Here is a 15,916-nt window from a genome sequence, read left to right on the forward strand (position 1 = left end):
AGAAGGCTGGAAAACCTAACCTCTATCACGTAGAGGAGGCCAGAAGGCTGTACTGGAAAACCTAACCTCTATCACGTAGAGTAGGCCAGAAGGCTGGAAAACCTAACCTCTATCAAAATAAAAAAGATGGTGGACCTGCAAATGTTATTCTGTGCTTCAGGGTGTTAATTTACATAGTGATTCTGGAACAATAACAACAGTACTGCCATCAAACGTATTCCTTATGGGACAGCTAAACACAATGCTGCCCCATCCACAGCTCAATCCAAAATGGCCTCTCCAGGAACTGAAAGAGAGGCTCCTATTGTAGGGCTAGCCCCTCCCCTCAGAACAATTAACACTCATTAATTAAGCAATTACCCATACAAACCTACATTTTTCATTTAACTAAACATACTAAAGTATATACATTGCAACATGTCTATTAAACAATATCACCACAACATTTACAACATTACATCACTACTGACAGTGTCTTTTAATAAGCCCATTTACATGAATGAACCATTCGGGACAGGCACTACAAAGCCAGCCCAATTCCCTTAGCTCAGGTCCTTATCCAGCATACCCGGAAGCTACAGAGATAGAGAGAGGAACAGAATAAACAAACAACGCGCTCATCCACAACATAGATCAGTATAATACATATTGCTTATATTACAATAGAACACTGACAAGTGTGAAATGTATGTACTAAGGCAGAAGTTAACTTGTGTGTCGACCCACATTGCTACCTTATCTGATAACGGAGCAGGGAGGAGTGATGAATGTGTTAAAGGACCAAATGCTGCCCGCTGCCAGTGACGGACTTCTACGTCACAAGTAGGTTAACTGCCTTGTTCAGGGGCAGAACTGATTTTTATCTTGTCAGCTCAGGGATTCGATACAGCAACCTTTCGGTTACTGGTCTAACCACTAAGCTACCTGCCTCCCCAGATCTCTGTCAGTACCTACCCCAATGTGCCTAATAACGGCCTAATAATTCCCATACAGCAACCTTTCAGTTACTGGTCTAACCACTAAGCTACCTGCCTCCCCAGATCTCTGTCAGTACCTACCCCAATGTGCCTAATAATGGCCTAATACTTCCCTAATACTTCCCATACAGCAACCTTGTGAGGGAACTGGTTCCAATTGGAAACAGCATCTACTTGTTTTTTTCAGATTGAAACACCTCTCAATTCACTAATTTACAACTTGATAAGAGCTAGGTAAATTAGTAATCTGTTTTGTTTAAGATATATATTACCTTTATAAATCAGACAAATGTGAAACCAGTCGTATGGCAGCAAACTGAAGCAGAAAAGTTGATTAAATGCTGTGCCATTATGAGTCAGCTTTTTATCTTTCAGGTATGGGCACTCTCGAATGTCACAATGATAGGTAAGAGAAATTCAGGGTAGCCTATTTCTATCATGTTAAATATTAGTCACTATCAGTAATGACCGCCTGGTTGCTGGTTTTTACATTTCTAACAGGAGTCAATAACCCCTAAAAGAGCAATGCTTTGGTTTTTATGACTATGATGGAAATTGTAAACCAATTCATCAGTGGTAATTCTTTCCTCCACATGGCTCTAAGCATCAACGTCTCCTCCCTTCTATCCCTCCCTTAAGCTCTCCCCTCCCCCATAACCGGAAACATTCCCTTTAAGTGAGACTTTCCTCCCTTGGTCCCTCCCTCCACACGGCTCTAAGCATCAACGTCTCCTCCCTTCTATCCCTCCCTTAAGCTCTCCCCTCCCCTATAGCCAGAAACATTCCCTTTAAGTGAGACTTTCCTCCCTTGGTCCGTCCCTCCACACGCCTTCTTTTCTCCCTTAAGCTCTCCCCTCCCCCATAACCGGAAACATTCCCTTTAAGTGACATTTGTTTTTTGAACCGTTCCTCTCCCTTGCCGAACGGTTTGTCCTGTCTGAACTAGTTTCATTTGGCTTGCCTTATAATTGCACATGTTCAACTGCAAATGTACTGCTAGTACCGTTCATTTGGTACGATCTACATCATTACATTGAACCTTTTATTCCAGTGGACTAAAATCAGGGTCAGAGTGTTTCTTGGTAGTCTTAAACAAATCTCATTTTGAAACAATAGTATAATACACCTCACACAAATGGTTATGGGCTTTAAAGAAAGAAGACACCTGTACGATGTCAGATACAGAGTTGAAATGTATTCCATTTGGAGTTTGCGTCCAAATATTACACTTTAAAATACATCACAGAAGACTGAAAATATAACAGAGCTGTTGGACATAGAAACAGATTTTCAGCATTTAAAAAGTTAATTCATTATGAAATTGTGAAAAATATGAAAAACATTCCACCCATGAGACCACCAGGTCATTTGACTGCATGAATTTGGGTCCATTTCGTTTACCTTCATTAGCTTCCTCTGTAAACGCCGTCACGGCCGTGTGGTTGTTGCTGAGGATCATTAGTAACAGTTGATCATATTTTTTTTTAATGACATGAAGGCAAAAAAAATCGTTATGTCGCAGAGAACAGATTGAATCTGACTGTATAATGTGGACACGGAGTCGGGAAGCAAGTGGTTAGTGCAGGCAATAGAAGACGGTATAGCTAGCCTGCTGTTGTACACTATTCTCCATATTATAATTCTCTGTATGCTACTCTTCTACCATTACCATGAGTTCAAGAACTGAATGTAAAAGTGTCCTGAATGAATCAAGCCACTGTTTTCTTTCTTTCGTGTGTAAAGTCTCTCAATTATTTTTTTATGATCCATAAATATAAGTAATCGACCTAAGTATCTTTACATCTACCATTTGGTGCTGAAACAGAGACAAACATGTATATATTTATTTTATATGGCTTTAATGAATTGATCTCTAATATACTGAACCACTTCCCTCAATGTATTCTAGTGAGTCTGACAACATTGTAATTAGAAGGTACAGCGTATTTAAGAGGGATGGCAGATAAATGTACTGAAAACTCTACTGAATGAAAATATGTTGGTCAGCAAGTTAATGTGTTCAGTTGTTTGTTGTTGTTGAGGTGATCAATTGGCTACTAGATGTTGTAGATGTTGTGAAAATCTTATTTAAAGAAAGTGTTTGGAGTCATCATGTTATGGAACTAACACGGTATCTTCCTTAACAGGAAATTGATCTAATTGACTGAAACCCGAATTGAAGAAATGTAGAAATCTCTTATGTGAAAATTGTACTTGGAACAACATTCAAATATATATTAGTTAGTATTTATGTTCTTAATCAAAGGGAAAAATAATGTTCTGTTAACACATAGGTTGAAACTTGAAAAATACACTGTTTTCGGAAAAGTATTCAGACCCCTTGACTTTTCACATTTGTTACTTTACAGCCTTTTCCTAAAATTGATTAAATTATTGATTAAATTATTAAATAAATAAATTTTCGTTATCAATTTACACACAATAATCCATAATGACATAGCAAAAACAGGTTGTGATAGATTTGTGCAAATTTATAAAATAAAATAAAACGGAAATACTTGATTTACATAAGTATTGGGTTCAGGTGCATCCTTTTCCCATTGATCATCCTTGAGATGTTTCTACAACTTGATTGGAGTCCACCTGTGGTAAATTCAATTGATTGGACATGATTTGGAAAGGCACACACCTGTCTATATAAGTTCCCACAGTTGACAGTGCATGTCAGAGCAAAAACCAGCCATGAGGTCGAAGGAATTGTCTGTAGAGGGCCGAGACAATTCTGTGTCGAGGCACAGAACTGGGGAAGGGTACCAAAACATTTCTGCAGCATTGAAGGTCCCCAAGAACACAGTGGCCTCCATCATTCTTAAATGGAAGAAGTTTGGAACCATCAAGACTCCTCCTATAGCTGGCCGCCAAACTGAGCAATATTGGGAGAAGGGTCTTGGTCAGGGAGGTGACGAAGAACCTGATGGTCACTCTGACAGAGTTCCTGATTTCCTCTGTGGAGATGGGAGAACCTTTCAGATGGACAACCATCTCTGCAGCACTCCACCAATCAGGCCTTAATGGTAGAGTGGCCAGACAGAAGCCACTACTAAGCCACTAAAAGGCACATGACAGCCCGCTTGGAGTTTGTCAAAAGGCACCTAAAGGAATCTCAGACCACGAGAAACAAGATTCTCTTTTCTGATAAAACCAAGATTGAACTATTTGGCCTGAATGCCAAGCGTCATATCTGGAGGAAACCTGGCACCATCCCTAAGGTGAAGCGTGCTGGTGGAAACATCATGCTGTGGGGATGTTTTTCAACAGCACCAAGCAGAACCAATAGTCCCGATCAGCTCCTTAGTCCTGCTCACATTGAGGGAGAGATTGTTGTCCTTGAAACACACTGCCAGGTCTCTGACTTCCTCCCTATAGGGTGGCTCATCATTGTCGGTGATCAGGCCTACCACTGTTGTGTTGTCAGCAAACCTAATGATGGTGTTGGAATCGTGCCTGGCCACACAGTCATGGAGGAACAGGGAGTATGTGGAGGGGACTAAGCACGGACCCCTGAGCTAATCCTTAGCTCAGTGATGAGTTTTTCACTATGGTGTTGAACACTGAGCTGTAGTCAATTAATGGTGTGGCAATCAGTTAAAATTCATGTTGTGACAACAAATATGTGAGCCGTCAAACACAATCTTTGAATTTTCTTTGCGTGGGGATTTCTATGTGCATGGCAAGTCAACACTGATTTCCTTAATCAACACTGATACCCTTAGTCAACACTGATTTTCTTAATCAACACTGATACCCTTAGTCAACACTGATTTCCTTAATCAACACTGATTTCCTTAATCAACACTGATTTCCTTAATCAACACTGATTTCCTTAATCAACACTGATTTTCTTAATCAACACTGATTTTCTTAATCAACACTGATTTTCTTAATCAACACTGATTTTCTTAATCAACACTGATTTCCTCAATCAACACTGATTTCCTCAATCAACACTGGTTTCCTTAATGAAGTTACAGAGAACGTTCAACCAGACAGTAATGTCCGCATGTTCAACCAGACAGTATTGTCCGCATGTTCAACCAGACAGTCATGTCCGCATGTTCAACCAGACAGTAATGTCCGCATGTTCAACCAGACAGTAATGTCCGCATGTTCAACCAGACAGTAATGTCCGCATGTTCAACCAGACAGTAATGTCCGCATGTTCAACCAGACAGTAATGTCCGCATGTTCAACCAGACAGTAATGTCCGCATGTTCAACCAGACAGTAATGTCTGCATCCTATGGTTCATCCTATGGTTCATCCTATGGTTCATCCTATGGTTCATCCTATGGTTCATCCTATAGTTCATCCTATAGTTCATCCCATGGTTCATCCCATGGTTCATCCCATGGTTCATCCCATGGTTCATCCCATGGTTCATCCTATGGTTCATCCTGTGGTTCATCCCATGGCACACAAAACCTCTGAGAAAAATGCTAGGCTGAGTTCTGATAATATTAATAATAATATTATCTTCATGATTCCTGGTTCTCAATATACAAGCCCATGTCCGTGCCATCACTTTAAGGAAGACATGAAGGGGCCACCAAGTCTGAGATGAAATAATCACCCGTGGTTCCCTTCCGGATGACAGGGTTCATCTGCAGTTGTATATCACCACCTTCTATGACAGGAGCTGACACTCCAGAACCAATTTATTCTGCTCTTATGGGAAATTCAATTTCTGGACTGTCTGAACACACAATAATCCACATCATGTGGTTAACAGATTATGCCCGAGACCTCTTCAGTCTGCTCCAAAATGAAAAATTAACTGCTGCCTCCATGCGTGTCGAATCTGCCTTGACAGTGCTCGGCAATTATTTCATTGTAATTAAATTCCTAAGACCGATAGTTGCTACCAAAGTGGTGTGGTTAGTCAGCAGTGGGCTGGATCTATCTCTCGGGGACTGGGACCAGGCAGCTGGCTGATAGATGGACCAGGCTGGGGGCTGATAGATGGACCAGGCTGGGGGCTGATAGATGGACCAGGCTGGGGGCTGATAGATGGACCAGGCTGGGGGCTGATAGATGGACCAGGCTGGGGGCTGATAGATGGAACAGCCTGGGGGCTGATAGATGGAACAGCCTGGGGGCTGATAGATGGAACAGGCTGGGGGCTGATAGATGGAACAGGCTGGGGGCTGATAGATGGAACAGGCTGGGGGCTGATAGATGGAACAGGCTGGGGGCTGATAGATGGAACAGGCTGGGGGCTGATAGATGGAACAGGCTGGGGGCTGATAGATGGAACAGGCTGGGGGCTGATAGATGGAACAGGCTGGGGGCTGATAGATGGAACAGGCTGGGGGCTGATAGATGGAACAGGCAGCTGGCTGATAGATGGAACAGGCTGGGGGCTGATGGATGGAACAGGCTGGGGGCTGATGGATGGAACAGGCTGGGGGCTGATGGATGGAACAGGCTGGGGGCTGATGGATGGAACAGGCAGCTGGCTGATAGATGGACCAGGCTGGGGGCTGATGGATGGAACAAGCAAGCAAATGCTTAAATGGTTGTCACCTTAATAAATGTATCAGACTGGGAAATCAACTATCATTGATCCCCAATTTATACAACTTGACAGCAACATTTATTATGCCTCTGAGGGATTGAGGCTTTTTGAATGTATTTGTTATTTTGGTGGGGTAGATGAGCTGTAATAGATAGATTAGCAGATCGTAGCTTCCAACAAAGTAGCTGTCTGTATCATTTCCAGTCCCCCCATATATTTTTATTTAATATTTTCCTTTATTATTGTCCCCTGACCCTACCATCCCTCCCCTAATTGAAGTAAACTAGAGGATAACAACACTTCTACTTCCAGCTTAAACATACTATATTTTACATTAGTTATCTTTAGTTTGTTTTTAGTCCCATCCTTCAGCTACAGTCGACCCTTCCTATGCATCTCTGAACACCATCCAGTTTGATTTATATTTGCCATATATTATTAAGTGCGGTTTTCAGGGATTGGGACTTGATTAAATGGATAGTGGAGGGCAAGGTGGGATAGTGGGTGGACGGTAGGGTGGGGGTATGGTGTTGAATGCTAAACTGAACAGCATTCTCACATAGCTGTTCCTTTTGTCCAGGTGGGAAAGGGCAGTGTGGAGTGAAATTGAGATTGCGTCATCTGTGGATCTGTTGGGGCGTTATGCAAATTAGAGTGGGTCAAGGTTTTCTGGCATGATGGTGTTGATGTGAGCCATAGTGGGGCAGTGTGGAGAGGGGAGGCTGGGGTCTGGTGGGACGGTGTGGAGTGGGGAGGCTGGGGTCTGGTGGGATGGTGTGGAGAGGCTGGGGTCTGGTGGGACGGTGTGGAGAGGCTGGGGTCTGGTGGGACGGTGTGGAGAGGCTGGGGTCTGGTGGGACGGTGTGGAGAGGCTGGGGTCTGGTGGGACGGTGTGGGGAGGCTGGGGTCTGGTGGGACGGTGTGGGGAGGCTGGGGTCTGGTGGGACAGTGTGGGGAGGCTGGGGTCTGGTGGGACAGTGTGGGGAGGCTGGGGTCTGGTGGGACAGTGTGGGGAGGCTGGGGTCTGGTGGGACAGTGTGGGGAGGCTGGGGTCTGGTGTGGCGAGGGGAGACTGGGGTCTGGTGGGACGGTGTGGCGAGGGGAGACTGGGGTCTGGTGGGACGGTGTGGCGAGGGGAGACTGGGGTCTGGTGGGACGGTGTGGAGAGGGGAGACTGGGGTCTGGTGGGACGGTGTGGAGAGGGGAGACTGGGGTCTGGTGGGACGGTGTGGAGAGGGGAGACTGGGGTCTGGTGGGACGGTGTGGAGAGGGGAGAGGGGTCTGATGGGACGGTGGGGGGGAGGCTGGGGTCTGGTGGGACGGTGTGGAGAGGGGAGGCTGGGGTCTGGTGGGACGGTGTGGAGAGGGGAGGCTGGGGTCTGGTGGGACGGTGTGGAGAGGGGAGGCTGGGGTCTGGTGGGACGGTGTGGAGAGGGGAGGCTGGGGTCTGGTGGGACGGTGTGGAGAGGGGAGGCTGGAGTCTGTTGGGACAGTGTGGAGGGGAGGCTGAGTGGTGGGACAGTGGAGGCTGGAGTCTGGTGGGACAGTGGAGACTGGGGTCTGGTGGGACGGTGTGGAGAGGGGAGGCTGGGGTCTGGTGGGACGGTGTGGAGAGGGGAGGCTGGAGTCTGTTGGGACAGTGTGGAGGGGAGGCTGAGTGGTGGGACAGTGGAGGCTGGAGTCTGGTGGGACAGTGGAGACTGGGGTCTGGTGGGACGGTGTGGAGAGGGGAGGCTGGGGTCTGGTTGGACGGTGTGGAGAGGGGAGGCTGGGGTCTTGTGGGATAGTGTGGAGAGGGGAGGCTGGAGTCTGGTGGGACAGTGCGGAGATGGGAGGCTGGAGTCTGGTGGGACAGTGCGGAGATGGGAGGCTGGAGTCTGGTGGGACAGTAGATGCTGGGGTCTGGTGGGATGGTGTGGGGAGGCTGGGGTCTGGTGGGACAGTGGAGGCTGGTGTCTGGTGGGACGGTGTGGAGAGGGAAGGCTGGGGTCTGGTGGGACAGTGGAGACTGGGGTCTGGTGGGACAGTGGAGGCTGGGGTCTGGTGGGACGGTGTGGAGAGGCTGGGGTCTGGTGGGACGGTGTGGAGAGGCTGGGGTCTGGTTGGACAGTGGAGGTTGGGGTCTGGTGGGACGGTGTGGAGAGGGGAGGCTGGGGTCTCGTTGGACGGTGTGGAGAGGGGAGGCTGGGGTCTCTTTGGACGGTGTGGAGAGGGGAGGCTGGGGTCTCTTTGGACGGTGTGGAGAGGGGGAGGCTGGGGTCTCTTTGGACGGTGTGGAGAGGGGGAGGCTGGGGTCTCTTTGGACAGTGTGGAGAGGGGGAGGCTGGGGTCTGGTTGGACGGTGTGGAGAGGGGAGGCTGGGGTCTCTTTGGACGGTGTGGAGAGGGGAGGCTGGGGTCTCTTTGGATGGTGTGGAGAGGGAGAGGCTGGGGTCTGGTTGGACGGTGTGGAGAGGGGAGGCTGGGGTCTGGTGGGTCTCACATTCGGGGAAACTCTGGTCTGGTAAGGTGGGGAGGGGTCTGTTTGGACAGATTAGGGTATGGTGCACCTAACATCAACCCAACAGCTAGGTCTGCATTGTTACACAGTACAGTGTTACACATTCCATTGTCACACAGTACAGTGTGATTTATACTTGACCGTATTGGTTTATGTTTTTAATTCAAGCATTTCAATGTTCTATTGGGTAAGTGGCATTTGGGCAATATGGAAATGAGACAGTGAAAGTGCAGACACGGTGAGACCAGTCCACTTGCTGAATCGGACCAACTGTCATTAGTGGAATGACAAGCTAATATTGGAAAACCTGCTGAAGGAAACTGTTGCCTAAGCACTGAAAGGGAAAGGGGGATACCTAGGCAGTTGTCCAACTGAATATATTCAGCTGAAATGTGTCTTAGGCGCCTGGGGAACAGTGGGTCCATTGTTGCTTTGAGGTTCACTCAAATGTCTCATAGAAAGGTGTTACTTTGAAATCCTAATCAGTCGTTACCTCCGGAGGGGTTTGACTTTTCATCAATATCTAATGAAAATGTCTGTTCAATGTCAATCTTTAGAGTGCACAGGGAGGCAATAGGAATACTGCCAAGAAGCGTGTGTGGTGTTGGCCAAAACAATCTTTACACCTTCAACACAGCGTAAACAACATGAGAGAAATTGTGTGACAGAAAAAAACGTACCTGCCAGCAACCAGATGAACTTGAGCCCAGAAACATCGATTTTTACAGTTTACAAGTCAAAACATTTGCAATTAAGATTCACCTGGCAAGCTTGGCGACAGGTGTAGCTCAGCACGGCAGTTCCAATGCCAGGGTTGTGGGTCCAATTCCCACGGTGGACCAGTATCAAAATGCATGCACTCACCACTGCAAGTTGCACTGGATAAGACTTGTCTGCTAAGTTATGGAAATGTCAAACCCAATAGAATTAGCTTTATCATAAACAGGAAACATTTAGACATCCTCTCAAGTGTGGAGATGACTGCCAACACTGCTTATTCTGCTAATGTGGAGACAACCTTTAGCAAGACAAAGACCCAGACAATAGTACTCCCTGACAATCCAGATTGTCGGAATGTGTAACAACGTTCTGTGTAACAACGTTCTGTGTAACAACGTTCTGTGTAACAACGTTCTGTGTAACAACGTTCTGTGTAACAACGTTCTGTGTAACAATAGAATGTGTAACAACGCTCTGTGTAACAATAGAATGTGTAACAACGCTCTGTGTAAGAATAGAATGTGTAACAACGTTCTGTGTTAAAATGGAATGTGTAACAACATTCTGTGTAACAATGTGTAACAACGTTCTGTGTAACAATAGAATATGTAACAACGTTCTGTGTAAAACTGGAATGTGAAACAATGTTCTGTGTAACAATGGAATGTGAAACAACTTTGTAACAATAGAATGTGTAACAACATTCTGTGTAACAGAATGTGTAACAACGTTCTGTGTAACAGAATGTGTAACAACGTTCTGTGTAACAATAGAATGTGTAACAACGTTCTGTGTAACAATGGAATGTGTAACAATGTTCTGTGTAACAGTAGAATGTGTAACAACGTTCTGTGTAACAATAGAATGTGTAACGTTCTGTGTAACAATAGAATGTGTAAGAACGCACTGTGTAAAAATGGAATGTCTAACAATGTTCTGTGTAACAACGTTCTGTGTAATATAAGATAATAGCAGCTAGGCAGGTATTAGAGAACATTTAAGTGTCACGCACGTCATTATTGACTGACTCAAGCAGAATAGCGGGTCGTGTGACAGTGCATGTCAGAGCAAAAACTAAGGCATGAGTTCTAAGGAATTGTACGTAAAGCCCCAGAGACAAGATTGTGGCGAGGCACAGATCTGTGGAAGGGCACCAAAAAATGTCTGCAGCATTTAAGTTCCCAACAGCAAGGTGGCCTCCATCATTCTTAGATGAAAGAAGTCTGGAACGACCAAGAATCTTCCTAGAGCTGGCCACCCGACCAAACTGTGCAATCTGGGAAGAAGGGCCTTGGGTTAGGGAGGTGACCAAGAACCAATGGTCACTCTTGATAGAGCTACATGAGTTCCTCTTTGGAAATGGGAGAACCTTCCAGAAGGACATTCATCTCTGCAGCAATCGCCCAATCAGGCCGTTATGTTAGAGTGGCCAGGCAGAAGCCACTCCTCAGTAATAGGAAAGACAGCCTGCTTGAAGTTTACCAAAAGGCACCGAAAGACTCAAAGACCATGAGAAACAAGATTCTCTGGTCTGACGAAACCAAGATTCAACTCTTTGGCCTGAATGCCAAGAGTCACGCCTGGTGGAAACCTGGCACCATCCCTACGGTGAAGCATGGCGGTAGCAGCATCATGCCATGGGGATTTTTTTTCAGTGTCAGGGACTGGGAGACTAGTCAGAATCAAGGGAAAGATTAGTAAAGTACAGCGAGCTCCTTGATGAAAATCTGCTCCAGAGCTCAGGACCTCAGACTGGGGTGAAGTTTAACTTCCAACAGGACAACGACCCTAAGCACACAGCCAAGACAACGCAGCAGTGGCTTCGAGACAAGTCTGAATGTCCTTGAGTGGCCCGGCCAGAACCCGGACTTGAACCCGATCGAACATCTCCGGCGAGACCTGAATATAGCTATGCAGCGACACTACCCATCCAACCTGACAGAGCTTGAGAGGATCTGCAGAGAAGAATGGAAGAAAATATCTATATACAGCTGTGCCAGGCTTGTAGCGTCATACCCAAGAAGACTCGAGGCTGTAATCACTACCAAAGGTGGTTCAACAAATTAAACGGTCTGAATACTTATGTATATGTAAAACTTCAGTTTCACACTTTATATAAAATAGAAAACATTTTTTTAACGGTTTTTGCTTTGTCATTACGGGGTATTGTGTGTAGATTGATGAGTAAAAAAAACGAACGCAACAAAATGTGGAAAAGTTCAAGGGGTCTGAATACTTTAAGGCAGATAGATGTGGACTGAGGAGACATTTAACAACAAAAACACAAAACAAAGTACGTGTTCGTTTGACTTTTAATAAACTCCAACTCAACAGCGTACCCACAACATTTAACTGTGGATTATGTAATTATATATACATTGGAGAAAGACTGCCACTTAAGTACTGTTGCCAGTTTGTATTACCTTATTATTCATTTTATTTTTTATTTTATTTATATAGCACTTCGTACATCAGCTGATATCTCAAAGTGCTGTACAGAAACCCAGCCTAAACCCCAAACAGCAAGCAATGCAGGTGTAGAAGCACGGTGGCTAGGAAAAACTCCCTAGAAAGGCCAAAACCTAGGAAGAAACCTAGAGAGGAACCAGGCTATGTGGGGTGGCCAGTCCTCTTCTGGCTGTGCCGGGTGGAGATTATAACAGAACATGGCCAAGATGTTCAAATGTTCATAAATGACCAGCATGGTCGAATAATAACAAGGCAGAACAATTGAAACTGGAGCATATCTTATGAAAACCCACATCGCACATTTTAGAAGCTAAATTCACATTTCATCCCGTCACAAATAATTTCATATTCAAACATTTAAATTGAACAATTCCATGTGAATCCGATAACTCTGATGTGTAGACTTTCCACCTTATCATTGATGAGAATGTCTCAGATGACAACCGAACTGACATTATATTCATTAAGTACCACTGCATATTCAATTGGTCGGATTACCAGAATATAGTTAATTTCCCCCCACATTCTGACGTTCCCAGAATCTCTATGTTAACCAAGGGGTTTGCAAATGTAACCTTAGTAGGGTAGAGAGAGGAAAAAGGTATTTATGACTGTCATAAACCAACCCCCCAGGCCAACGTCATGACAATAGGAAGAAACCTAAAGAGGAACCAGGCTCTGAGGGGGGTGGTCAGTCCTCTTCTGGCTGTACTCAGTAGAGAGGAACCAGGCTCTGAGGGGTGGTCAGTCCTGTACTGGGTAGAGAGGAACCAGGCTCTGAGGGGTGATCAGTCGTCTTCTGGCTGTACTCAGTAGAGAGGAACCAGGCTCTGAGGGGTGGTCAGTCCTCTTCTGGCTGTACTCAGTAGAGAGGAACCAGGCTCTGAGGGGTGGTCAGTCCTCTTCTGGCTGTACTCAGTAGAGAGGAACCAGGCTCTGAGGGGTGGTCAGTCCTCTTCTGGCTGTACTCAGTAGAGAGGAACCAGGCTCTGAGGGGTGGCCAGTCCTCTTCTGGCTGTACTGGGTAGAGAGGAACCAGGCTCTGAGGGGTGGTCAGTCGTCTTCTGGCTGTACTCAGTAGAGAGGAACCAGGCTCTGAGGGGTGTCCAGTCCACTTCTGGCTGTACTGGGTAGACCAGAGGAACCAGGCTCTGAGGGGTGGTCAGTCCTCTTCTGGCTGTACTCAGTAGAGAGGAACCAGGCTCTGAGGGGTGGTCAGTCCTCTTCTGGCTGTACTCAGTAGAGAGGAACCAGGCTCTGAGGGGTGGCCAGTCCTCTTCTGGCTGTACTCAGTAGAGAGGAACCAGGCTCTGAGGGGTGGTCAGTCCTCTTCTGGCTGTACTCAGTAGAGAGGAACCAGGCTCTGAGGGGTGGTCAGTCCTCTTCTGGCTGTACTGGGTAGAGAGGAACCAGGCTCTGAGGGGTGGTCAGTCCTCTTCTGGCTGTACTCAGTAGAGAGGAACCAGGCTCTGAGGGGTGGTCAGTCCTCTTCTGGCTGTACTCAGTAGATGTTACTTTCATTTCTGCACTTTTTGACTTCAGTTATTTTTTAAGTTGAAGCATTAGAACTGTTTTTATTTTTTATTTTAATTCTGTTTACATTTGTCTTTTTTAACATACTTTTCGTTTATCTTGTCATAATGTGTATTTTTTGTAAATTGGAGGAATATTTCATCTCAGTGTCTCTTGTTACCTACTTTGTCATCCATGACAGAGGGTTTGGAGTATCCATTAACGTTGTAGGAGGGTTTGGAGCATCCATTAACGTTGTAGGAGGGTTTGGAGCATCCATTAACGTTGTAGGAGGGTTTGGAGTATCCATTAACATTGTAGGAGGGTTTGGAGCATCCATTAACGTTGTAGGAGGGTTTGGGGCATCCATTAACGTTGTAGGAGGGTTTGGAGTATCCATTAACGTTGTAGGAGGGTTTGGAGCATCCATTAACGTTGTAGGAGGGTTTGGAGTATCCATTAACGTTGTAGGAGGGTTTGGAGTATCCATTAACGTTGTAGGTGTAATGTTGTTCGTCTGTTGTTTGTAGAGAGTCAGACCGAAATGCAGCGTGTAGGTTACTCATGACTTTTAATGAAGATAAAGCGGTACATGAAATAACTGAAAATACAAAAAACAACAAACGAGTGAAACTAATTACAGCCTATCTGGTGACTAACACAAAGACAGGTACAATCACCCACGAAATACAACGTGCACTCAGGCTGCCTAAATACGGTTCCCAATCCGAGACAACGAGAATCAGCTGACTCCAATTAGGAATCGCCTCAGGCAGCCAAGCCTAACTAGACACACCCCTACTAATACACACTCCCAATTAATACAACCCCAACACGAAATACAACATATAAACCCATGTCACACCCTGGCCTACCCAAACATATAACAAAAACACAAGATACAATGACCAAGGCGTGACAGTAGGAGGGTTTGGAGCATCCATTAACGTTGTAGGAGGGTTTGGAGCATCCATTAACGTTGTAGGAGGGTTTGGAGCATCCATTAACGTTGTAGGAGGGTTTGGAGCATCCATTAACGTTGTAGGAGGGTTTGGAGCATCCATTAACGTTGTAGGAGGGGTTGGAGCATCCATTAACGTTGTAGGAGGGTTTGGAGCATCCATTAACGTTGTAGGAGGGTTTGGGGCAGCAATTAACGTTGTAGGAGGGTTTGGAGTATCCATTAATGTTGTAGGAGGGTTTGGGTTAGCCATTAATGTTGTAGGGTTTGGGTTAGCCATTAATGTTGTAGGGTTTGGGTTAGCCATTAATGTTGGAGGGTTTGGAGCATCCATTAACGTTGTAGGAGGGTTTGGGGCAGCAATTAATGTTGTAGGGTTTGGGTTAGCCATTAATGTTGGAGGGTTTGGAGCATCCATTAACGTTGTAGGAGGGTTTGGGTTAGCCATTAATGTTGTAGGGTTTGGGTTAGCCATTAATGTTGTAGGGTTTGGGTTAGCCATTAATGTTGGAGGGTTTGGAGCAGCATTTCATAGGAGGGTTTGTGGTAGTCATTAATGTCGTAGGAGGGTTTGGGGCAGTGATGACCTAGCAGAATGTTGTAGGTGGGTTCAGGGGCAGTCAATTAGTCATTGTCAGCTATGTGAGGACAGGGACAGTCTGCTTCCCAAATTGCACTCTATTTTCTATAATGTGCACTACTTTTGAGCATGACCCATAGAGAAGTGTTCCAGTTGGGACACAGAGACAGACAGATTCTCCTGTTTCTCATTTCGAGCCAGTCTAAGTGGTGTCAGGAGGAAGTGGATCTTGACACTGGAAGAAAATGGTACTTGTCTCCCTCGGGTCCTTTCTCTGCACTTTCCAGGGCTGCATCCCAAATGGCACCCTATTCCTTATATAGTGTACTACTTTGGACCAGAGCCAGTAGGGAATAGGGTGCCACGTTGGGACATAAACAAAACGATGTCTTCTCATCAGGGCTGTCAGCCCCTAAATAACTATTTATGCCTGAGCCAGGTTACTAACATCACCAGACAGAGAAAATCCTACAATCTGGAATAAGTGTCCTTTTCACCTGGTTTATTAAATCTTCCAGTTTAAGGCAGAGTTTAATCCGATTGAACACGCTGTCGACAATATGCTTTTTAAAGGCAACGTTCCTGTGTTCGCGGAGATAATATTCACGGTAAATGCAGCACGTGACAGACCAATTGGTAGTGATCTTTAAATGTCAAGCACAC

The 15,916-nt window shown here is 45.7% G+C and overlaps 1 protein-coding gene across 1 annotated transcript; it reads right to left on the reverse strand.

Annotated features, from left to right (window-relative positions):
• Nucleotides 1-542: 542 nt before the first annotated feature.
• LOC123993815 (proline-rich extensin-like protein EPR1) lies at nt 543-15,548 on the reverse strand. The gene is made up of 4 exons (XM_046296285.1): nt 15,506-15,548; nt 13,894-14,229; nt 7,252-9,011; nt 543-575 (listed from the first exon to the last, which is right to left on the reverse strand). The coding sequence occupies exons 1-4, from the start codon at nt 15,546-15,548 to the stop codon at nt 543-545; spliced, it is 2,172 nt and encodes a 723-aa protein (XP_046152241.1).
• Between the last annotated feature and the right edge of the window lie 368 nt (nt 15,549-15,916).

This window comes from Oncorhynchus gorbuscha, linkage group LG13 (genome assembly GCF_021184085.1).
Source record: "Oncorhynchus gorbuscha isolate QuinsamMale2020 ecotype Even-year linkage group LG13, OgorEven_v1.0, whole genome shotgun sequence".
Taxonomy (NCBI): Eukaryota; Metazoa; Chordata; class Actinopteri; order Salmoniformes; family Salmonidae; genus Oncorhynchus; species Oncorhynchus gorbuscha.